Source organism: Anolis sagrei, chromosome 4 (assembly GCF_037176765.1).
Source record: "Anolis sagrei isolate rAnoSag1 chromosome 4, rAnoSag1.mat, whole genome shotgun sequence".
Lineage (NCBI taxonomy): Eukaryota > Metazoa > Chordata > Lepidosauria > Squamata > Dactyloidae > Anolis > Anolis sagrei.
The window spans coordinates 208,645,797-208,670,314 of NC_090024.1; the positions used below are offsets into that span (position 1 = coordinate 208,645,797).

General features: G+C 37.4%; 1 protein-coding gene across 8 annotated transcripts in view; it reads left to right on the top strand.

Moving 5' to 3' along the window:
* TOX2 (TOX high mobility group box family member 2) overlaps positions 1–24,518 on the top strand; it is a 268,905-nt gene that overhangs the window by 121,418 nt on the left and 122,969 nt on the right. For 6 of the 8 annotated variants that reach the window (XM_060772356.2, XM_060772362.2, XM_060772360.2 and 3 more), the window contains exons 3-4: positions 17,620–17,865; positions 23,678–23,740. In XM_060772356.2, coding sequence (XP_060628339.2) covers positions 17,620–17,865; positions 23,678–23,740 — 309 coding nt within the window. The remainder of the gene's footprint in view (positions 1–17,619; positions 17,866–23,677; positions 23,741–24,518) is intronic. The other 2 variants (XM_060772357.2, XM_060772363.2) reach the window with 1 other exon arrangement.

A 24,518-nucleotide genomic window follows, 5' to 3' on the forward strand; every position in this document is an offset into this window, starting at 1 on the left:
AACTGGAAATGTGGAAATAGGATTACCCAGAAACAAAGTGCACATTATGTGCATGTGTGTGTGCATATAAAGAGAGAGAAAGGAGGATATGAGACTAGCAACACCATTACCAATAGTGGGGCAGCTTTTTGTAGGCAGAATTGCTAGTGGAGGTTGTGTTGCTACCATTAAATCTTATAAATGCCCCTTAGAAAGTAGTCCCTGTCGCTACCACAGTTGTCCGTCTCCCCCCCCCCCCCGTTCTACACAATGGCCGATAACGTTGGGCATAAAGAAACCAATTTCTCTCCAAATGGTGTTGTGTGCCAGCTTTCATCAGTCTCCCCAGTATGACTAATGGAACCCAACAACATCAGAGGGACCACAGATTCAACTGCAAGCAGCTACTGTTGGAATAGTTTCTCTAACTGCAAGAGCTGGAAAAAGTTGCTCATAACAGCTGCAATCTCTTGTTGCTCATAACAGTTCAGTTGATGTTAAACTTTCCATATCCCATCTAAGAAAAAATACACAATTAAGGATCGCCTTGGGTCGGCTTGTATAGAGGACAAAACAACAGTTGGGACTGTGTTTAAAGAAGACGATCATGGAAGAAAACCAACTGACTCTAAAGATTTTTTTTTTAAATCCAGTTAAAACAAATGGGTTTGTTAGCAGGGAAGTCTGTTCATTGTGATTTTTGGCATCAAATTGTGCCTTCTTTCGTGAGCCACCCCGAGTCCCCTTCAGGGTGAGAAGGGTGGGATATAAATGCAGTAAATAAATAAATAAAAACACATTTTTTTTAAAAAAAAGTATCCAATTGAAACAAGACAATTTTTTTTAAAAGAAGACCAAATACTACTGAGCAAATAAAAATGACAGACAGTCCACCAGGTTTTGGGGAAGGCAGGAAAGGCAGTGCATGGTGATGATTTCTAGTAATTGTTCATATATGTCTGATGGAAATGTATATAGTGATAATTATGCTTCCCAGAGTAGCAATGATCTCTGCTTCCTTCAAAGAGATGTGGTAAGTTTATTGAAAGTAAAAGCTTGCCTAGTAGAAACTGAATAAATAATCTAAAAAAGTTACATTTCCCTTCCTGTTGCTTTAAATATAAGTTCAGTAGTTTCACATTGTTTCTCTTCAGATGTCTTTTAAAAGGTTAAACCAAACTATTCATAATGCTATCATTTTTAAGCTTCTTTTCTTCTTCTTTTTTAAAAAAAACACTGCTTAGGCAGCAGCAGATGTAGTTGGAAGCATATAAAGCTTTCTTTAAAAACCCATTCTTTTTCTTTTAGGCTGGAGGCATTATCTAGTGCAAGTTTAAACATTAAAGATATGTGCTTTGTGTAATGTTGGAACAAAGCAGAGATGGTGCAAGAGTTGTTAGCGGAGCTTTGCGTTGTGCTTCCCATCTCTCCTGTATGTTCAAAGGAGCCTGTATTGTATCAGTGCTGCTTCAGTGAATTTTGCCCCCAGAAGGGAATGTAAGTGAATTCTGTAAGGGATTTGAACATGGACTTGGACTTCATTTTATAAGTGCACTTCCCCTCTTGTATCGATTGACATGAATGTTTTGGTGTTGTTCTATAGTAAGTGCCATGGATTTATTTACTGGCCGTGGGACTTGGCTAAATCATCTCTTCTCTGTGTATATATATAGACCTGGGTCTGCGTCGCCTTGCCCTGACCAATCCCCCTAACATTAAGAGCCATCTTGTGGTAACATAGAGAAATGTATGTAAACAAACATTGCCAGTCGGCAATGGTTTGTAAATTTGGTTTCTTAAATTACAGGATAAGGAGAACTGCAGAGATACAACCCATTAAGAAATAACTAGGTGGGTGATTCACTACCATTTGTGTAAATGGCACTAACTCTGGGCTGCCTGCACAATTTATTAATACTTCACGGGAGGAAAAAATTATTTTAATCTCATAATGGATGATGAGCTGTGAAATTGCTTCTGCAGCAGCTGGGCACCCTGGGGGAGGTGCTAGATTCTGCCACATTATGCAAGCTCACTCCAAGATCTGCTACACAGTGCTAAACAGGCACCATCAAATGTTTAAGGGACAGCAAAGCAGTGGGGGAGGGCAGGTGGCGAGGGAGGTGTAGTTGTCATCTCTGCTTTCCAGGAAGGCAAAAACAGCTTCCTTTGTAAATGCCTTACATACTCATATACTCGCGTACTCTATAAGTCAAGGGCTGGTTTTGGGGCAAAAATTATGGATTTTGTTAACGACCCACCATCAATTCACAAAGAAAGGGGTGTGTGCTAGGGCTAGCATTGGAAGCTAGTGACCCCTGGCATTATTTCCCTGACCAGGTCAGGAATGGCACCATGATGGAGTCAGTAGAGTAGGTCAGCACTTCTTTTAGCTTCTTCTGGTGTAGACTAAGCCCTGGCCTTTCTCCACTCTACTCAGAATAGGGTATGTTAGGGTATAGTACTCATGCTGACTCGTGGATAAACAGATACTGTTTTGGGGGGTTGATTGTTTTTAGTACAATTATACATATAGGGTAGTGTACGTTTCATGAAGGAGAATAGTTCAGCTGTAAAGTTCAAAAGATACTAGAACCCTTTGGAAGAAGTAGATTTTCTGATGTAACACAGTGGACAGAATTTTACAATGTCTGATGCATTCCAGGCACTTTCTAATGATGATTTCAAAGAGGACAGGATTTGCAAGTATGTCTGATCATCACTACTTCCTAACACTTGTCAGCTTCAGTCTGTGTAGTCCCTAACTTCCAACGCCTATTCCAGCTGTGGATGGGAACAGTTTCAAAGACTGCTTGTTACATTCGTTTTCTACAGTTGGAATGATCATGTAGCAGAGGGAAAGAATGGCACCTGCTTTGCCTACTTCTTACAACTCTGATTTGGTGCTAATGGGCTAGACCTATAGGGAGCTCTTGTTCGGATGTGATCTTGGAGTTCATTAAAAAAAACAAAAACCTCGATCCTAATTCTATATCTTGTTCTGTTGTTCATTAAATAATCCAAAAACGACTTCATGTGCCTTTTGGAAGAAACATACAGGAAAATTTGCTAAGAGCATCAACATCATAGTATAGTCTTTTCTTTAGCCTTTTAAGTAGTTTAAATAGATATAAATTATGTCACCCACAAAATATGTTTATGGAAAATTTGCAGCCTGTAGGAGAAAATGCTACTTTTTAATTTTAAATGTATTTTGGTTTTAATGAAATATGTTGCAAATATAAATCTGCAGCTCATAAGCTGCTATCCAGACAACCATTTGTGGTCCAGGGGGAATTGCACCTTTCACCTCTCTCTAACAACAGCCCTCACATTGGAAACTACTTCATAAAACTGCCAGAATTTCAAAAGCCATTTCCAGTACATTTCACACAATGCTCTTAGGCGGTGTGGTAGGTTAAAGCTTCACTGGGTGTACACAAATGCTATTGCTTTTGAAACAGTACAAGACAAATTCACAGAGTATAGAATTGTCTACAGCTATTAAGGAGAATCAAATTATATGTGTGCAGTAAAATGTAAGCTACCAACGTTGCAAATTAGTGAAAGGGAATATAGTATTTGTTTATTTTCCTAACAATATAATCTCACTACTGCCTGATGAATGAGCAAGTGTTAGTTATAAATCCATCTAGTATAGCTACTGTTATCTTATGGTTTCATTAAAGTAAGAATATTTTAAAATCTATGCATAATCTACATTTGCATGTATCTATATGTATTGTCATTGTCATGCTTCTTCATATAATTTCTGACTTATGGCAACCTTATCACAGGCTTTTCTTGGCATTTTTTCTTCCAAGTAGATTTACCATTGCTTTTTCTATGAGGCAAAGAGAGTATGAGTTGCCCAAGGTCATGAGGTGGGATTCCATGGCTAAGCAAAACCTTAGTGTGCATTTACACTGCGGAATTAATGCAGTGTAGATGCACTTTAACTGCTATGGCTCAATACTATGGAATCATGGAAATTGCAGTTTGATGAAGCATCAGCACTATTTGGCAAAGAAGGCTAAACATCTTTTAAACTACAGCTTTCATTCAACAGTATAGATTCACTTTTATTCTCCAGAGCCTTAGTCCAAGCCATTATACCACATGGGCTCTCTAATATATGTAATATATCCTCCTATAAATACAATGTTTATTTATTAAATTTATAATCCACATTTCTCCCAAGATAGTCAAAGCTGAGTATAGGCAGACTCTTACCTGTGTATCTTGCTCATCCCCCAATTGTTGTCTCAGCTATTTTAATATTATGGACTCTTCAGAAGCTTTCTAAATGCTGAAGGGGAAATGTCAATATGTACACTGTGCCCGTACAGTTTCTGTGAGGAACTGGAATGAAAAGTGTGTATTTAACTTGCATTTATCAATATCAGAGTTGCTTTAAAATCCTTTTTGGACAGAATCTCTTAGCCAGGAAGGTAAGGAATTCTGATTGTTGTAGTATGAAAAAAAGACTTTTTCCATCTCTGATCAATGTACTTTTGTCCAATTAGAAGAAACCTAAGAAGAGTACTTCAAGACATTAAAAAGCCATACCTTTTTCATCAGATGACATGGAAAAATGTCTTGGTATGATAATATTTGGTTGTGGAAGTACAGCTGTGATTTGAGAATGAATGTTAACAGAGCTTCTCAAGACAAAGGACTCATAAGACAATAACACAGTTACAAAATTTCAGCAAAGGAATAGGAATGTAAAACAGCATATGGATCTATTTTGTTTTATACTGAAGACATAATTCTTCACTAATTTCAGTTCCTAAGAAAGTGACAAGTCATTTCAGCAATTTTCTTCTTGCTATCACGATGTCTTCAACAAATTGCCATTTTCCTAGACTGTTTGCAATTTGGGAATTATTCTGTACATGGGGAAGTTGGACAAAATAACATTTTGTATGTAAGAAACCTCTTTTACTGGCACTGAAAATTCTGTAGCCAGGGGTATATTCTGTACAAAATTCAGACTTGAAATGATTTTGTTTCTTTGTTTTGGTAGAGAAAACAGTTTGTCCTTGACAACTGCAGTAACTCTGGTGGCACTTGTTATGATTACATGAGTTCATTGACTTAAATTAAGCATAGAAATGAAAGCCAGGTTCCAGAAGCTTCTTACACTGATCTAGGAGGTAAACATTACCTCATCAAAAAGAGTGTGGTTGGCTCCCAGCTGGGAATGCTTCAGCTGGAGATCCTGCAAAATGTGCAAAACTTATATTGACAAAAGGGCTCAATGCAATACGAGTACAAAATTTATTCATTTTTATGTATGGAATCTATAGATTATTTTGATCACTGGTTTAGTTACATAAAACAATATACAGGATATTCAATAATAATAATAAAAACAGTTGGAAAACATGTTTCTCAATGTCGGGAAACCCTGTTGGGGAGTATCTCAGACTAATGAGAAATCTTCAGATCTGGAGACATATTCTGTACAAAATTTGCCTGTAGTTTTTTTTTTTTTGGGTACATGAAACAGTATTTGCTGTTCAACAACATTTTTAACACAAAATACTATTTGTCTTTGTTTAAATCAGAGTTTTCTATTATGAACATTGACTTACTGATAGTTTTTAAACATGATTTGATTTTGATTAAATCTCTTGCATATTTGATAAGATGTGAAATTCTGGTTGAAAGAGGTAAGATTTATAGCACTGAAGCAGGAAGAGAGAGGAACATTCAGGTTGAATACTCATCCCAAGCTTGGAAAATGTTTTAGGAAAGTTGAGACATTAGCGTTTTAATTTAGTTCTAAATTGCAACTAGTATAGATCCATTAAAGTGATGAACTTTGCATTCCTGTTGACTTGCCAAGTTACTGTTGAATCAAGGAATCTACTTTAGTGGAAACTAGTGATTGGATTTAGGTTTGCTCTGAAAAAGGACACAAATTCAATTTTTTAAAAAATATTCATGCAAATCCATTTATTGGACTGACATAACTCAGTTCATGTGGTCTCGTTACACATGTTACCTTTGTGAAATTTGGGGATGAAGTGCTCCAGTTTGTCGTCACTGTGGAATGTAAGTTATTTCTTATATCAAAGTAAATCAGTAACATTACTGACAGTATGGCACACAAAATGCCTTTTCCAGGCATGTACGCTTGCTATGGTGGTAACTGTAACTGCTTTTTGGAATAGAGATTTTCCTGAGCACAAGTCCTTGGGGACTTTGACGGTCTTTTCTGGATGCATTTTTTATGAATGCAATTAAAGTACCATATGATTCCATACTGGCTGCCTATCTTGCGTTTGCTTTGTTTGCTCCCTCTTCCTTTATCTCAAACAATCACAGAACAAATGTAAGGAAAGAACTGACAACCACCTCCCCCATACAATTGTTATGTGTTATGAAAAAGTATCCTGTCAGTACCATTGCACTATATACTTTCATGCATTGCCTGTAAATAATCATCTCTGAAAGACATTAAATCTCCGGGCCAGCCTAATTGTAACTATAGTTTGGTTTTTCATTTTGGTTTATGTACAGTGTGTGATTTTTGCAGAGACATTTTTATTCTAGGAAAATGACAAGCCAACAAGAAGCTATAATTGCCCTGATTTTTAGAAGTGGTGCAATACTACAGATCTGATGTACTGCAAGACATGAATCAGAAAAATTCTATTAAAAAATCTCTTGAATGGCTGACACGGGAGTATTATCCGCAATGATTAATTTGACTCGGTCATTATGAACACAGACAAGTCTGACAAAATTGCATTTCATTCCCCACTGAATTCATAAAACCGCTGTACACATAATAAGAAGTTATAGTCCTATGCTATCCACTATATTTGACAGGATTTCAGCTTTGGAAACAGGGAGGGGCAAAGAGAGATTGGGGAGAAGGGTACTGGGAAGCTGTTTAAAGGCTTACATGTTACCTTATTTTGTAGCAGATAGCGGATCTCAAATATGCTCTCCAAATTTTCCTGTTTAAGTTCCAGTGAAAGTCACTTTGGAAGAACCTGGAAGTGACTGCTGTCATGTTTCCTAGGATGGGGAGGTTGCTCCTGACTCATCAGAGCTGAAGAGTCAGATTGAGGAGGAGATCACATGCTGTGAGATGTGGTGGGAAAAGTGGCACTTGCCAAAATAGCCTCTTTTGCACTACCATTAAAGTTGCAGGAGGCCCTTTGTCCTTTTCAACTAGTGAGAACATTCACCTCCAAGCCAGATTCTGGTGAGACCTTGGGATATTTTTGAGGTAGAGGAACTGTAAGTCCTAGGGCATTTCTCCTCCAGCATTACAGAATGGAGGCAAATCTTCCGATCTGCTCCTGCAGAATTCTGGGAAATGTAATTTAGGGAAGCCGAGTACCAATGTAGCCGAGAACTCCAAAGACTCTGCCCTGAACTACATTTCCCAGAATTCTGCAGGAGCAACTCAGACGAGAGTGCTGGTTGGAATCCCTTGGCCATACTAGCTGGAGGATTACAGCCTGCAAAAGAATCTTTGTTTAATTCTATATTCCTGACACTGTTGCAGTTGCTCTTCTATCTCACTTCTTCATGTGGACATCTTCAAATGTCTATTATAGCTATGTTTTCCCTCTGATTCTGAACAGGCATAATCACTATGAGATGCATTTCTAACTCATTCTTTCTATTACGTAGTCCCATTAAAGTACATTGAGCCCTTCAGGGGTATCAAATTCATTTTCACTGAGGGCCACATCAACCTTATGGTTGTCTTCAAAAGGCCAGTGGTAGTGTATAAATGTATAAATGTAACTAAGTTGCCCTGCCATTGAAAGCTTTGCCACATAAAATGTGGTGAGCAATCCTTGCATTTGACACATGAGTTTTAAGGAAACTAAGGGGGCCTAACAAGAATCATTCATGGATATTTTCTAACAGATATGAGTTCAGAACTGAATATATGGACTGTGTGGGCACAGTGCGACAACAGGGCATAAATGAACTATTGTGGTCAATTAATAGTAAAATGGCCAGAATCTGTTTTGGAAAGTATGGAGGTAGGATAAGGCTTAGATTGTTGTATGGATAGTGACTTTCTGAAAGCTGGGAAGGGATACAAACACCCATCCTGTCCCATTTTGCATTGACAGGTGAATGTATATTGCTCTGCCTGTTTTTCTTGCAGTTCACCAGAAACAATTTCTCTGCTGCTTTTCTCTGTTAAACTTATGTTTGCTTCTGAATGTTATTTGACAGGGCAAATATTTACCTCCAATAATGATGAAAATCTCCATCCTGCTAACTGTGAATAACATTCTTTGAATCAATGTTTGTCTGAAGCTTCCAGGATCCCAGCAGATAATCACAGAGAACATGACTTGCCAGAGAATTGGGGTCACTTGATATTTGTCAGGTTTCTAAGGAGAGCATTTTCTTTGAATTCCTACTTGGCCAAGTAATGTGCTTTGTGATTAACAATTCTATACAATGTCTGGCTTGATGGAGTTGCTCATCTATAGAATTGAAAGCTCTTTTTTCATTTGCAGTCCATTTTACATGTGTGGAGTACTGAGGCACATTCTTTTCAAAAATGTTGAGTAAGAGATGCCATGAATAGCAAGATTTGTGCAAGATTACATTCACATGGCCCCTAGAGTGTTGAGATCAGAGGTCCTGTACCTTTAACAATAGCATAGAGGAGAGAATTTTGATAGGGGCAGCTGCTCATCTTCTTTCTCTGTGTGAGAGGTGTTTCCTTTTCTACACAATGTATGCACTTTGTAGCCAACTACCCCAATGGGAATTGAAAAGTTAGTATAAAGCATACATTTAAAAAATAGTGCCGTGAAAGTTGAACTTTGGAAGAAGCATGTTGTGGGATATATATATATATATATATATATATATATATATATATATATGAAATCTCACATCTTCTGGATTGCCAACTTTTAAAAATCAGAGGCTGCAGTATTTGTAATAGTTGCATAACAACATTGAGTAGACATATTTTCCACATCTCACAAGAGCTGTATTAAATGCAAAATAAACTTCCCATCCCTTAGGTTGGTCACTCATTCTCTGGTGTATGGAGATGTCCTCAGAAGCCAGAGTATTGCTTATGCTAGGCATTTCTTCTTCCTAGTTCATCTCAAATACTTCATCTCAAAAAATAGGAGCCCCCAGTGGCACAATGGGTTAAACCCTTGTTCTGGTAGGATTGCGGACCGAAAGGTCAGTGGTTCCAAACCGGGGAGCGGAGCGAGCTCTCATTTGTCAGCTCCAGCTTCTCATGCAGGGACATGAGAGAAGCCTTCCACAGGATGGTACAACATCCAGGCATCTCCTGGGCAACGTCCTTGCAGACGGCCAATTCTCTCACACCAGAAGCAACTTGCAGTTTTTTCAAGTCACTCCTGACATGAAAAAAAAAACAAAACTCAAAACCCACTGCTGGATTTCTTTATTCTTTTTCCAGAATAAAGATTAATAATATCCAGAAAGTCTTCTGAATCTAGTAAGATTTGAACCAAAAAAGGTGACAGCTACGGATGGCTGATCACCTTTTGGGAGGATGCAAAACTTAACTTTTGGGGGAGCCATTTGGTGCCTGACTTTTAATGAGGTTTCTTCCTGTTCTTGCTGCTGTGGTATGTTGCTAAGGCTGCTGCAGCTAGAAAGTATTGTTTTATTGTTTGGCTGCTATTTACCTTATTGTATTTTTATGTTTTATGTTTTTAATTATGGTAAAAAGCTGTCTTGAGCCTTGGAGAGGCAAGATACAATGTTTTGTTTGTTTAAGGGCTCATATGGCAGTTCTCAAAACAATGTTTTTTTCCTAAAATGGATTATAGTTGTTGGAAAACATACTAAAAATACATAAAATTAACTACAGATAGCAGCATTTTTTGTTAGACCACTACAAAAACATTACAGCAAAAGCAGAGACATTCCTCCACCTCCAATACTTCCATACCTTGGAATACAACACTACCAAAACGAAACTATGGCATGATGTTACTGGAACTAATAACCCAACATATACATATGTCTGGATGGAGGCATGATTTTGGAACATAGACACACAGATCACACTTTAACAACAATGTCCTCCTCCTGGTAAGAAAAATTTACAAGTCACATTGTTCATAGCTCTCTCTCTCTCATTTCTCTTTGGTTTTAAGTGGGGGTCAAGAAGGAGGTCTTAGGGTGCGTCTACATTTTAGAATTAATCCAGTTTTAGACTGTTTTAATTGCCATGGCCTATTGCTGTGGAATCACAGGTGTTGCCAAATAGTTCTGGTGCCTCACCAAACTACAACTCCCATGATTTCATAGCATTGAGCTTTGGCAGTTAAAGTGGTATCAATCTGCATTAATTCTACAGTGTAAGTGCACCATAGAAACATAACCCCCATGTACTTCCTTTGACAGATTTTGGAGGGTTACTTTGAAGATAAATGTACATAATAACAGGCTGAAACCATCCATAACTGCGAAGTTGTAGAATGATGCTCTCTGACCCAGAACACAGCACTAGTCAGTATTGGAAGGACTCAACATTTCATTATATCACAACCTCCTCCTGTCAGGAACAGTCCCAATTCATCCTCTCTTTTCCTGATTTTTTTTCAGCTGCTTTTAAAAATGTTTCTCTCCTTCCATTTTTTCCTTTGTTTACAGCTTACTTCAGTAGCTGCAAACTGAGTTCACCTTGAAAAAATAGTTTGTACTCAATTAACACAGCAGGTGAAAGGAGTGGAATCTTGTTCTTTCCAATAGCCTTGGAGAAAAGCAAACTGCTGTGGTTTCTCCTAGTCTGTGTGTTCCTCTTTAATTACTTTTGTCACATTGACCACATTGATTTTTTGGGCTGTATGTGTCCCAGTTTTCATTTGTGAAATGGTGAGTGGTGTGCTACATTCCTTTTTCTTATAAGTAACTTTTAAGCTCTACCTTATGGGGGGCACTCATTTGATTACCAACCGTAAAATAATGATTCCAGATACATTAAATAAGGGCTGCTTTATGCTCTTTGATTGTAAGTGAACCATAAATCCCAGCAACCACAACTCCCAAATGACAATATCAACCCCCCAACCCCAACAGTATTCAAATTTGGGTGCACTGAGTATTTGTGCCAAATTTGGTCCTGTGAATGAAAATACATCCTGCATATCAGATATTTACATTACAATTCATAACAGTACCAAAATTACAGTTATGAAGTAGCAACGAAAATAATTTTATGATCGGGGGTCACCACTTAAGGGGTTGTGGCATTGGGAGTTGAGAACCACTGATGTATGACATTCTCCCCAGTGTTCACTTGGGCAAAATCACCTGAGCCTGGGGACATTAAAATCTTGTGGGTTGCTCACCCTGACCAGTCTTATTTTGGAAGGCAGACATAGGGAATTACCCATCTACCCCAAGTTCCAGAACTCAGAAAGGGAGAGGAAACCCCCATGTCAGTCCCTAGGGAAGGCCTCTTCCAAGCTTCCAGGTCCCCAAACTGAAAGAGGCCATTCCAGAGCCCTACCCTTCACTCAGATCGTGCCAATGTGTACACTGTCTGGTGTTTTCCCATCAAAACCTGCCACTGACAAGGACAGCCTAGCCCCTTTCCCACACAAGCCCTGCCAAAATCGTTTTCGCCCCTTCTGCAAATCTTCAAGGAACAAACAATGCCCTTCTGCCAATGGAATATATTCATAAAAAAACAGCTTTCCAAGCTCAGCCCTATGGAGGCCAGCCATAAAACTCTTGCGGTGGAATAATTCTGAAATAGGTTGAAGTCCATAGTCCATTCTGCAGTGTAGAAGAGAGAGTTGATTCCATTATAACTCTTCCCTGCCTAATTCCCGGAAGTGGCATTGTACAACACTCTGATAAGACCAGAACAGAGAGGCATTTGTTTCTTTTCAGCCTATTGGAAGTGACAAACAGAGCCCTGTTCCTTTGTCAAATATATGCTTATGCAGGCTTAGACATTCATAGTGAAAATGCTCAGTGCTGCTTTTAATTTGCTCATAGCTTGCTTTATTTTTCCTTTTTAAAGGGAAAACTACTGGTCCAGCTCTTTGTAGAAGCAATTTCTGTTTACATTCAGTATCTTAAGCATTAGTTGGTCATCTATACATTAGATAATTAAGTAGCTATGTGACACTTGTGTGATGTCTTGAATTGTGGAAAACAGTGATGAAGATTTAAAATTCAGATTCTAAAGTGTTGACGTATCATTACTTCTACAAATAGATATCACATCCTTGACTCCTTTCCACATCTCTTCAATTTTCAATAAGCATGCCTATGAAAATATGGGTATTGGTAGATGTTGGATAAATGTAGTTTCTGGTTGCTTGAGAGTTACTATTAAAAATAGGCCTAATACTCTACCTCATACTATACTACACCATAAATTCTGTATTGATTTGATAATAATATTGAAATACAATGATTAAAAGCACATTAAGACAAGGAAAGGCAAGCCTAACTTAATGTAACATTTCTGCTAAAAATTGATTTTTTTGAACTTGAAGTATTATTTCTTTTCTTTTTTTTATTAGTTGCTTGAGAGTTGCCTCAGTGGTAAAAATAAAATACTATAAGATGCATTCATGTCTTGTGCTGAGTCATAGGAAAATGTTGCCACTGGGAAAACCACATCTTTGAAATTTAACAGAGTTCACTGTGATGTGTCATGCTGCCTTTAGGATATGCTTCATTGGTTTGATCCTTTATTCTTATTATCTTTGAATAAATTAACCCGTAAACCATAACAATGTTTGACAATTCCACTTGTCTTTATTCACTCTCTCAAAGTATTATCTTCTTCCTACTCTTCCTCTTTGTTCTACCCTAGCAAGGAACATTTTTCCCCCTGAATTATTATTTTTTTGTTATCTAAAATCTAGCTTGTTCAGAGCACTGTTGTTCTCTTTTTTTAAATAGGATACCTTGTTTAAGCTTCAGGGGCAACCCTGCATTTAGTTCACAGTGTTCCGTTTCTGATCTGTTTTCTCACTGCCTTTCTTTAGCTGTTCTTCAGGATTGTATTTAGGACCCCCACCCCCTTCCTCATGCCATTCAAAAATGTTTTTGATTTGCTCCTTTCAGTGCCCTATATTGCTCCTCATCCTTTTGGGGGCTAAAGAATCAGTGCTTCTGTCTAGATCAGATCTGCACAACTTGGCAGTATTAAGGGGGTGAAACTGAAATAAACAAAACCTCTTCGGGCACCAGCTCACTTTCCAATTAAAAATATAATTAATGAATAAATTATTGTGCAAAAAAAACCTTTTTTAAAAAATGGCAAGTTTCAATTAATATTAATATATTAAATGTATAATGTAAAATTTTATTTATTATGAAATCACATTAATGTGAAAAAATACTTTGCTAATTAACTAAAGGTAAACAGTAAGAAAACCTGAAAAATGCATTCAAGCTTGTATTGTTTAGCTATCAAAAATTATACTGCTAAACAATGAGTATTTCTAAAAATTAGCATTGCTAGGTAAATAATCTAGCAATTAATAAATGGTTGTCTTGAGTGAGTCACACTCTCTCAGCCCTGAGTCACACTCTCTGCCTCAGAAAACAGTGCAGAGAATCTTTTCTTCTGTCAGTACTGTTGGCTGATACTGAGTAATAAAACTATTTTATTTCAGTTGTCTTTTATACATAATTCAGTCAGCCGTTGCTTCTTTACCACCAAATCCAAAGCCTGTAAGACACAAGTTTAATCTGACTGGCTGTCCATATACCCAAGAGAAGTACCATATTTCATCACATATTTCATCACATACCATATTTCAAGGAAGCATCACCCTTTTAAACTTGCTTCTTTCCACTCTTATTGGCTCACTTCTTTCCAGGAAAGCATCACCCTTTTTAATTCATTTCTATCCAGAGAAAGGCCACCCTTATTGTTGCCATGTTTTTTAACTTACTCCTTTACAGTGAAGTATGTGCCACTGGCAAATCCAGATGAGGGCAGAGTTAACAGCTGAGCAAAAGAGAGGGTGACTCCACCTCTGATAACACTTTGCAGGCACTCAAGGTGCCCAAAATCTCCTTGTAGCAACTGAACTCTAGTGACCTTCTTCTAAAAGACTTACACGTAGAGCAGTTATGGGCAAACTTTGGCTTTCCAGGTGTTTTGGACTTCAACCCCCACAATTCCTAGCTGCCAATAGGCTGTTAGGAATTGTGGGAGTTGAAGTCCAAAACACCTGGGGGTGGTGACGTTTGCCCATACCTAACCTAGAGCCTCTGTGGGCCGCAGGGAAGCTTTTTGAGGGCCGGATGCTCTACGGACCTGCCATAGAGCATATGGAACCATGTGTCAATACAAATATGATGACAGCAGATACAAATGGGAACAAACAAGTGAACTGCAAGAACCACAAATTGTGTGATGCATTTCATTATTTCCATCTATAGATTACATAATTGTTGATATCAATTTCGAAACATCCACCATAGTTTGATATGAAAATTAAATGTTTGGTTTTTGGATTTATAAAAATGAGGTCCAGTGAGGTAGAATGGCATTCAAATACTATGCAAAGCTGCTATGACCCTATGGGCCATGATATAGTTTGTCACGTGGTTGAATTCTTGTTACAGTTACACAGCACGGAGTTTATACACATAAAAGAAACTAAGTAAAGTTTATTGTGTTCCTGTCAGCTTTCTTCCATGTTCACATATTCCCTGTTTACCTGGTCACAACCATGCATAGTATTGGAAATCTGATGGTTTGCCCAATTTCTGCCTCTAAAATGTAAACCAACAACATCTGGTATTCATTAGTGGTCTCCCATCCAAGTGGTAACTTGGAATAGCCCTTGTTAACTTCTAAGATTTCATGGGATCGGGTGCCTTTAGGGTATTTTGACCCTTGGTACTTCTCCTACTGTATCATGATGGTATTTCTAATTCTTTTATTTATGGAGATACATATATTTTAATAGACTTTCAATTAATTCAGCACAAAAGGGTATTCCTTGTACCATTCTTGTTAAGTTTTATGAATTTTCAGACTCTGTAGGCTATAGCTCTCTTGAAGAAGTTTTTTTAAAAACAGTGATACAATAATTATTGAAGTTTTCTCACCTGTGAAGATAAACTAACAATTCAGCTTGCATTGCTCATTCACATCATCAGTTTGAGGAGAGAAAATCCAATGGAAAGGGAAAGATCAGAGTTGTGAAGAATTGTAATTTAAAAATGCTTGAGTAAATGGCCTTGGGGGAAAATAGATGGTAGATCAATTGATTTCATTTGACTTATATAGGTTAAAATTATGCTCTTGGTTTCCATTGTTTGCCTTTCCAGATGTAACAGAGGTTTGCCTTCAACTGGAGGCATGCACAGGACTTTGCATTCAACACACACACACACACACACACACAAGTGTTATTTTTTGCTGAAATAAAAAATGACCAAATGAGTTGGGAGAAAAGAACAGCACAGCATACTGTTTAACAACACAGCATATTTTCATCTGCCATGCAAGAACACCATGGAAGGAACCAGTCTAGTTTTTCAAGTGGGTTTGAGAGCCATGAAGCAGTCTCCAAACGCACTCTGTCCTGTGTTTCTAACAGACTGCTTGTGAGAGTGGTATGGCAGAAGAAGGGGCCTTCCCTAAAAATCCCCCAAACTATGGCAACCTCATAGTTTTTGTATTAATTTTGCAAAACCCATGGAGCTGTCAACACATGCAAAGGATCACAGTTGTATATGCTAAATCCCATTAAAAGTTAATTGGGTTAGGGATGGGTAACTGGTTGTAGGATTTAATCTAAATTATGTCAGACACTTACCAGCCTTTCTTTTCAAGGTATCTGTTTGAAAATATGAAAAGAAGTTGAGTGTAATATGTCAAAAGTTTTCATAGCAGAAAGGACACTCCAGTGTGAAGATACATTGTGTTGTCTGGCAATTGCCTAATCTGATTTTGATGTGAATAACTTTGATCCTAATTTTGATCCAGTTTTATAAAGCTTCTCTTCATTTGAAAAGCATTATGATTCTTTGTCCTTGAACTGAATAGAAATAGCAAAAATGTGCTAACAATATGAAAAGGGTGGTAGGTTTCATGTGCTTGAAAACGAGGGGAGGATGGGTTAAAAGCCTTTTGGTGAAATGCTCTGAAGAATGTGTTGGTAAAGACAGCTTTATAATTAACTAAAAGAGAGTGTCTTCTTGCCCCCAGTCCCCCTTTTATCCGATCTCATAGTTGTTTTCATATGGAGAAACTACTGACTTAATGTTCAGATTATAATAGGCATGTGTTCATTATCTCTCGTATTTTCACTACTGTGTCACAGCCCTTATGTGACACAAGGTGATCTACACACTTTTTTTATAACAGGAACTCTCAGAAGAATGTTATATTCAGATAATTAATATTTCAAACAGTAGTCTCCCTATCATGGAACCTCATAAATGTTGTTCCCTTGTCACCATAGCATATAGCATGTTATGGTGCTGTTCCATTATCTGGGTGAAGGCCAATAGAGGGCACTAGACAGAGAACGATAGTCCATTTTATGGAGGTGGACGATGGGTTGAAGGTGTAAAACCATTTCCTTCTGTTTTCCTGTTATTTCCCCCACCAATGTCCCCATCTGGAAACAACTCTGGTTCCTTTGCCTGTTTCCACCAGGCAAAAGAAAGGAGATAGCAGGCAGATCAGACAAATAGTGTGCCTACCTCACAAACAGCCTTCTTGGTTAACCCATGAGGACAGGTCTGCTGTGTGAATGTTCACACCTGGAGGGACAACTTTACATGCCTGTTAATGGATACTAGGCCTGTGTAACAACGGAAAAAATTGTTTCTAAAATCAATTCGTTTTTTGGGTTTTTTTGCGTTTCGATATTTAAAAGAATTCCGAAATTTTCCTTAAAAAAAGTTCGATATTTACAAAATTTCGTAAATGGTAAAAAAATTACAAAACAATAACGAAACAATAACGAATCGATTCGTTAATGGCGGCCGCGATCGCGCAATACGCTAAAAAAAAATTCTGAAGCTTCCCTCTCCCTCTGTTGTTGACTGTTGGTGTGATATTATAATTTTTTTTCACTAATTAAACAAAAAACAACTATAAAACTTGCCCCAGACATGCGGAAATAATAACGAAACGACCTCAAACCAATAACGAAACGAAGACATAACAAAATACGAAGCATTTACGAAACGAATTGAAAAGTTCGTTTCGTTTTTAAGTTGCTCCAGAATGGTTCGTTATCGCTTCGTTAACAAAAAAAATTAACGAATTTTTAACGAATTACGAATTAACAAAACGAAACCGCCCAGCCCTAATAGATACCCCTTTCTTGTACGGAAGTGCTACTTTATCCTCCCCCCACCCCACCCCACCCCACCCCTGGGATGTTATTTACTTTCTGCTAAGCAGCTACAAGACGAGACTTGTATTATAAGTAACAGAAATAATCTAATAAAATTAGGTGAAGTTTTAATTCTTATAGATAGTATTGATGAAAAGAGTTCATCCAAATTATATTTGTTCCTGGGCGGCTTTTAGAGAAAGAACAATGAACAGCCTGCATATGTGTCTCTAGCAAATGAGCCTTTTTTGGCTGAAAATAAATACTGTAAGAATGTTTTAGAATAATGCCTTTTGATCTTTTTCAGACATACAATGGCCAGAATGAGAATAACGAAGACTATGAAATCCCTCCTATCACTCCTCCTAACCTCCCAGACCCCTCCCTTCTTCACTTGGTGGATCATGAAACTGGATATCATTCACTGTGCCACAGTCTCCCTCCAAATAGTCTGATACCAGCCTATTCCTACCAGAATATGGACCTTCCAGCCATCATGGTCTCTAATATGTTAAGCCAAGATGGACATCTTCTTTCTAGTCAGCTACCTACTGTAAGTACCCATTGCCTTTTCTCCTTCTGTTTCTTTTAATATGTTTTTATACTTAACATAAGAACTTTTAGGTTGGTTTCAGGCAGTTAAGTACAACAGAGCTAAAATGATGCCTTTTGCAAGGTCATTGTCTTCTCAGTTGACAGTTTTTGTATTTAGAATGCTTTTTATGTGCAGAACAAAAAACCAAGGACAATGGAGAATCCTGTGGTATAAGCAAAGAAATACCATTATATCGTTGAGCCTTTCTTATCTCCTAGCCCAAATAACTATTTTGAATCTGAAATTTTGCATATGAAAATAATTCCAATAGAATATACTATCCTTTTTCATTTTCATTATGAACACATAGCATTAATAAGTGTATTTATTCATGAGCAGATCACTTAGGGGAATTAAAAGAGGTAAGTTAAGATCAGTAGAATCCCCCCCCAGTTTCGGGACCAGAAGCTCTATAGTTGGCTCTTTTGAAACTGGCTGTACAATCACACAAATAATTCTATACATTTTCAAGTTTGAATTATCTGCTCTTTTTACAAAGAAATCTTTGCTAATATCGAAGATATATTCATGTGGTGGTTTTATGTTTCCCTCTTTGTGCGTGTAATGCCATAGATATTGATTTGGGTCTGTGGGGACTTGCATGTATGTGCTTCGTTCTACTTGTCTGCTTGGCTTGCTTGGCAGAAATAGAGAGAAATCTTCTCCAACTTCCTGCTTGTGCTTTTGTGGATATATATTTTGGAAAATATAAATACTATCCCATTCATTCATGTCAATATATTCTATGGAAATTAACTTCTCTATAGTTGAAGGTATACGTTACTGAACATGAACCCCCAAACCTACCATTTCAGCCATATAGAGAATACTGGCTGAAAGATTTCCAAGGTGCTGCAGATCAAAGAACTAGGAAATGATATTTGCAGCATTGTCCCAATTGTACGGCACACTGAGAGAAGCAGTTTTGGTAGGATCCCAAAGGTCTCTCCAGTTCCCTGTTCTCAATATAGCCCATGCTCAGGAGAATGCTACAGTTATCATTTCTAGGCATCCAGATTGACTGCACCTTGGAACCCCTTCAGCTGGGATATTATCTGGCTGAAAATGTGCTTGTTTGTGGGCTGGGGTGGCATCATCAGACATAGCTACAGCAACTGAGTTGCATGTGATGGTGTAGGACTTCGACTGGAGTAAATAAACAATACATTTCAGCAGATGCAAACAGTTGAAGGATGTAAAGCCGTTCCCCTAACCCGCTAGCTTATTTCATCTGCATAACAATTTAAATTACTGCCATTTCATTGTGATATGTTAAGAAAACCCATGTTACACTTTTGCATAAAATAGCTACATAGAAATAATTTATTAAACTTTTGTGAGGTAGATCTGTGAAGGAATATTTGAAGCAGCTTCTCAGAGCAAAGGTGAGTTCAACATGGAAAGGGAACATCATGTTGTATTAACTTCAGTCATGGTGTATTAGCAGAGAGACAATAACTGTGCAGATTTACCAGACGACATATGATTTCCATCCTTGTTGGTTCCTGACAAACTTGACTTGCTTGGATGAATTATTTTATGCATTTAAGATATGTATATTCAGTTTTTTCACTAATATTGAACTGGTGCATAAAAACAATTCAAAGTGGTGTATCTTTTAATAAAAGAAAGCACAACATAGAAAGAGGGTCTAGAAAAAGAGCAATTCAATATTGAATAATATCAATTGAAATTAAGTGCTTCCAAATATTTACACATTTTTAAATGTTCCTAATTGATGCCTAAAATATTATCATGTGATATCACTGGTTAGTATAATGTTGTGGTCACAGCACTAGGCTTGGGGGCTGGAATCTAGTTACCATTTTCTGCTAAACTATGATATTCACTAGTTAAGATAGTAACATCTCTTAGCCTAACCCAGTGGTTCTCAACCTGGGGTCCCCAGATGTTTTTGGCCAACTAAACAATCATACAGATTCATGAGATGGTCCAGACATCCAAACAGTGGAATCCTGTGATCACTAAAGTACCATGAAATGGTTTAGAATTTTTTCCAGAATCTGAATCATAGTTGGAAATTGATATGTAAACATCAATTATGACAAACCAAAGACTGGAACCACGCGTACAATGACAAACCATTGTGTGAGATGCCTCTCATTTCCAAGGGCTTTTGTTTCAGTTATCCTCGGAAAATATTTTAAGATAAAGTAGGAGAAGAACAAAATCACATCAGTTGTGCAGATATCGAACATGCAATAGTTTAACATTCAAACACTACTGTAATCCATGATTCAGTATTATACCTAAACCAGACCATTGTGAGGATAATGCTGTGTTTTGGAGGAAGTATGAGATAAACATATCGCTACTTTTGCTCAATTAATGTAGATGCAATTAGCTAAAAGGCAGTAGATTTTCTGCTTTGGGGGCACTTAAAGATCTGGAAAGCTAGTAAAATTTGTAGGAGAAAATAGTGTAGGCACTGGAGAAAGATCAGCCCCATCTGTTCTCTACAATTTTGCTGGAGTAATCTATGTCTTTCCACTTAAAGTGTGAACAATCCAGCAAATTCTGCTCTTATCATGGTTCTCTCAAAACCAACTGGCACCTTTGAATGAAATCAAACATTACTTCAGGGCTCCTCTTCAGCTGAGTTGATTAAAACATTCATTTCTGAGACAAAAGAGTCAATTTTGTATGAAAGATATTTCCCCTCTCAGTTTAATTTAAAGCGTAGCCCCAATGCCTGACCCCTATTTTCATAACATGATAATTTTATCCTGCATTGATTGTCTCATTTCTGAGTAGAGATATTGCACTTATAAATCAGTTTCTAAAATACCCAAAGAAACAAGAATCCTGGGATTTATTAAACAGCTTCTATACATCTGAAATAATTTATTTTGGAGTACTTGGAAAATGTTCCCTTCTTTGCTTTATGGTTCTGTTTTACAAATGCAGCATCGTGACAATAAATCAGGACTGAGTTGAAAATAGATAAGAAGAGAGCTTAGTGTGCTGTAAGCATAGAACAGGGATATTAAGATTTGTTTCCCTCTTATAATGAAAATGAAAAACAAAACAAAAAATCTGGAGAAGTCAGTTTCCCAGTTGGTTGGAAATATAGTGTGCTTCATTTTAAATGGAGGTCTCTGGATGCATGACATATCCCTAAGCCTCTGAGCAGCAAATAAGCAGTTGAGAAGAAAATTGTCTTTCCATTTTAACCCCATCTCACTGTAAACTTCTCCTTCTTTTTTTGCCAGACAGATTTTTCCAAAGCTGTCAAAATATCACTCTCTGATTAAAATCATATTCTGCCCCATCCCTGTAACTGTAGATTATTCTTTTCCATTGGCATGCATTCCAAGCACTTGCAGTGTGCATCTGTGACTAGGTAACAGTTCTAACATGACATTAATGGAAGCTGTGCATACACAAGATAGAAAACTAAATATCATACACAGAACAAAGTTTCATAGTCTGTATCCATATCTTCTGTCTGCATGTCCCACCTAGCCCTCCTTCACTGTAACATGTCATACGAGCCTAAAGTTCATTTATTTTATTGCCATGCAAACACTTTCTCCAAAAATGTCAACATTTTGATATTTCAATATTCCCTCTTCACAATGGCTCCAAAGCACTCAATGGTGGCACCTATATGTTTCAGTGTTGAATGTACAATACACAGTCAAAAAGGCATTCATCCCTTTATGCCTGATCTTCCTCCCAAGGGCAAAAAAGGGTGATTTATTTATTGATTAATATCATTCCTTTCTCCCACTATTGGGATACAAAAGTACTACACCCTTCCTCCCCGCTCCCTCTTTTCTATTCCATCTTTTTCCCAGATTGAGACCCAAAGCATCTTAAAACAATTAAAATACAATCAATCAGTCAATCAATCAATCAACCAATCAATATGTTTATTGTGCTAGCCAAAGGCCATTAAAAAGACCTATACAATGTACAAAACAGAACACCAAAGTTATTATCAATTTCATATAAATATTGAAAACATTTCAAGTTACTGGTAAATTTCTGACATTGAAATCAAATTAATACTTTGAGCATCCATTAAAATTTGTGGCAATTTTATCTAGCTCTCTCTTTCTCTAATCCTTTTTGCAGCCTAAGCAAAAAGGGTCATTCTTCATGTTACATAATCATTGGAGTCACTTAGAAAAAACCTGAACCAATTCTACAATTAAAAGTGCAGATTAAAACATATATAATTAAAACACACACACACCAGCACAATGATTGGCAATATCAAGCCCATATTGTAAAATAGGACTTTAGAGAGTCACTCATCAGATGCCTATTGAAATAGAAAATACTTTACTGAGTTGTGAAAAGACAACAGGGAGGATGCCCATGTAATGTCTTTGGGAAGGGAGTTTCAGAGCCTGGGTGCAGCCACTGAGAAGGCCCTTTTCCCGTGTTCCCACCAGACATGCTTGTGAAGGTTGTGGGACAGAAAGGAGGCCCTCCTCAGCAGATTTCAAAACATAGGTTGATTCCTATGGCCTTTTAAATAATGTGACCCTGAGCCTGGTTTTAAAGGTCATAAACAACACTTTGAATTGTGCATGGAAATGGACATGCAGCCAGAGTTGTGTATTCCGTGTATCCACTGAAACACTTTTTAAATATCATGTTTACTGGGATATATATATATATATATATATATATATAGAAAGAGAGAGAGAGAACTAGAAACTAAAGCTACTGTATACTGTATATAGAAATGATATGGAACTGATCTCTTGCTCATTCCGTTTTGAACATTTAAGGTCGAATGCAAAGCCTATGGGCTGTGCCAAATCCTTCACACAATAAAATCACATTGAAGGGTAGGAAGACTCTTAATCTCTTTGAGGTTGTTGAATTGCTGAGTTGCGAACCGGAGTGCCTTACTGCCTCTGAGTTGCCCCAGATCTGTGAAGGATAATGCAACTAAGGCTCTGCCCAACTGCCTAAGTCCTTGGTCATGTATTCCCCTTTTCGTCTTGGGAAATATCAATCTGCTTTTGTGGCATCATGGGTGAAGGAAAGAACTAGGTGAGAGTATGGCAGGAGCAATAGAAATAGTCACCTTTTGGGGGGTTGTTGAAGAGAAAGGAAGAGGCTTCTAGACTGTTAACCAATTAACCTGTTTTTACTTTCCATCTCTGTCAAATCTTCACTAGTGTTTCTTAACATTTTAAAATGAGAGCAACATAATAATTGCAAAAGATTTACGATGGAGAGGGATGAGGTTAAATTTAGTTGAATTTTAGTTTAATTGATGTTAATGAAATAAGTTAGTCATTACTTAAATCCATTTCATTTCACTGGGAACAAAATACATTTAATATATTTTGGCTCCAACCTAAGATTTTATACAGTATTTCTCTTGAGCACCTAGGATCTTCCCACTCCCATTATTTTCAGGGACAAAAACCGTAGCCACAAAAATACATCATGAATTAGGATTAACTGGGAACAAAAGAAAATTACACGATACACTCATGTCTTTAAATAAAAATATAATGACCATAATGCCCTGTTATCCAAGGAATCTTCAGGACACTGTATACAGGTGAATGAATAATTCTCAGACTGACCTGTTAGATAAAAGAAGAAAAGATTACCCCTTTTTATAGACAGGCATAAAAGAACACAGAGAACCAGAATGTTCTAGCCACCCTAAATGTAGGAAGGGTTTGGGAATAAATAAATACATGAATAAATGATTCACTGGCAAATCTTGGAAGAGATCCTTTGTTTCCCCTAACTCCCAACCCTGTTGCTTTAGTCATTAGATTGCCTTCCATTGAGGTCCATGGGACTGCACAGGAGTAACTATTTGCAGCATGTGGTAAGTGTTTTTGGAAATGGAGCTTTTAATTCCATGCATACATGCAGTTGTGTTTAACTCTATCCCTACGCAGAATTAATCTTAACCTCAGTTTTCATTTTGTGGTGTCTGTTTTTCATGGTGCTAAGTGTTACAGCTTCTAAATACTGTGGATATTGCACCATTGTGACTTGATTGTTTCTAATTTGTTTAATATATCTCATCTATAGTAGCACAAAATTTAGCCCACAGAAGCTTCCTCAAAGCAAGATGCTTTGGTTGCTTTGTTGACTGGGGACACTGAATTTCAAGGATGAACTAGAGAATAGGAATGTATAGAAAAGCAGACACTGAAGTATATTTTGGTGGATAGTCATTAATTTGAGCAATCTTGTATGTATTGATCAGTGATGAAACTATTTTTGAATAATATTTGTTTTAATACTGACTGAGTAAATGTGTATGGGATTGTGATACAAGTATCTAGGGCTGGGACAGGAGCCATGCATCCTCAAGGTCTTGTTGGACTGCAAGTCCCAGCAGCCCTAGTTAACAATCGCCAGTTGTGAACTAAGTGTGCAGTTCAACAAAATCTGGACGGTCGTAAAAGTTCCCTCCCTGATCTAGAAGGGTCACCTAAGTTCTGCTGTTTCAACTTTTCATATTCATTTCAAAATTGTGTTACAATCTTGTACAAGTCCAGCAGAATGAAGGGAAGATTTACAGCAGTGTGTGATGGATTCCACACAATACAAATTTAGCTGAGTGAACTGACAAATGCAATGTTAAGTTCTGAAAC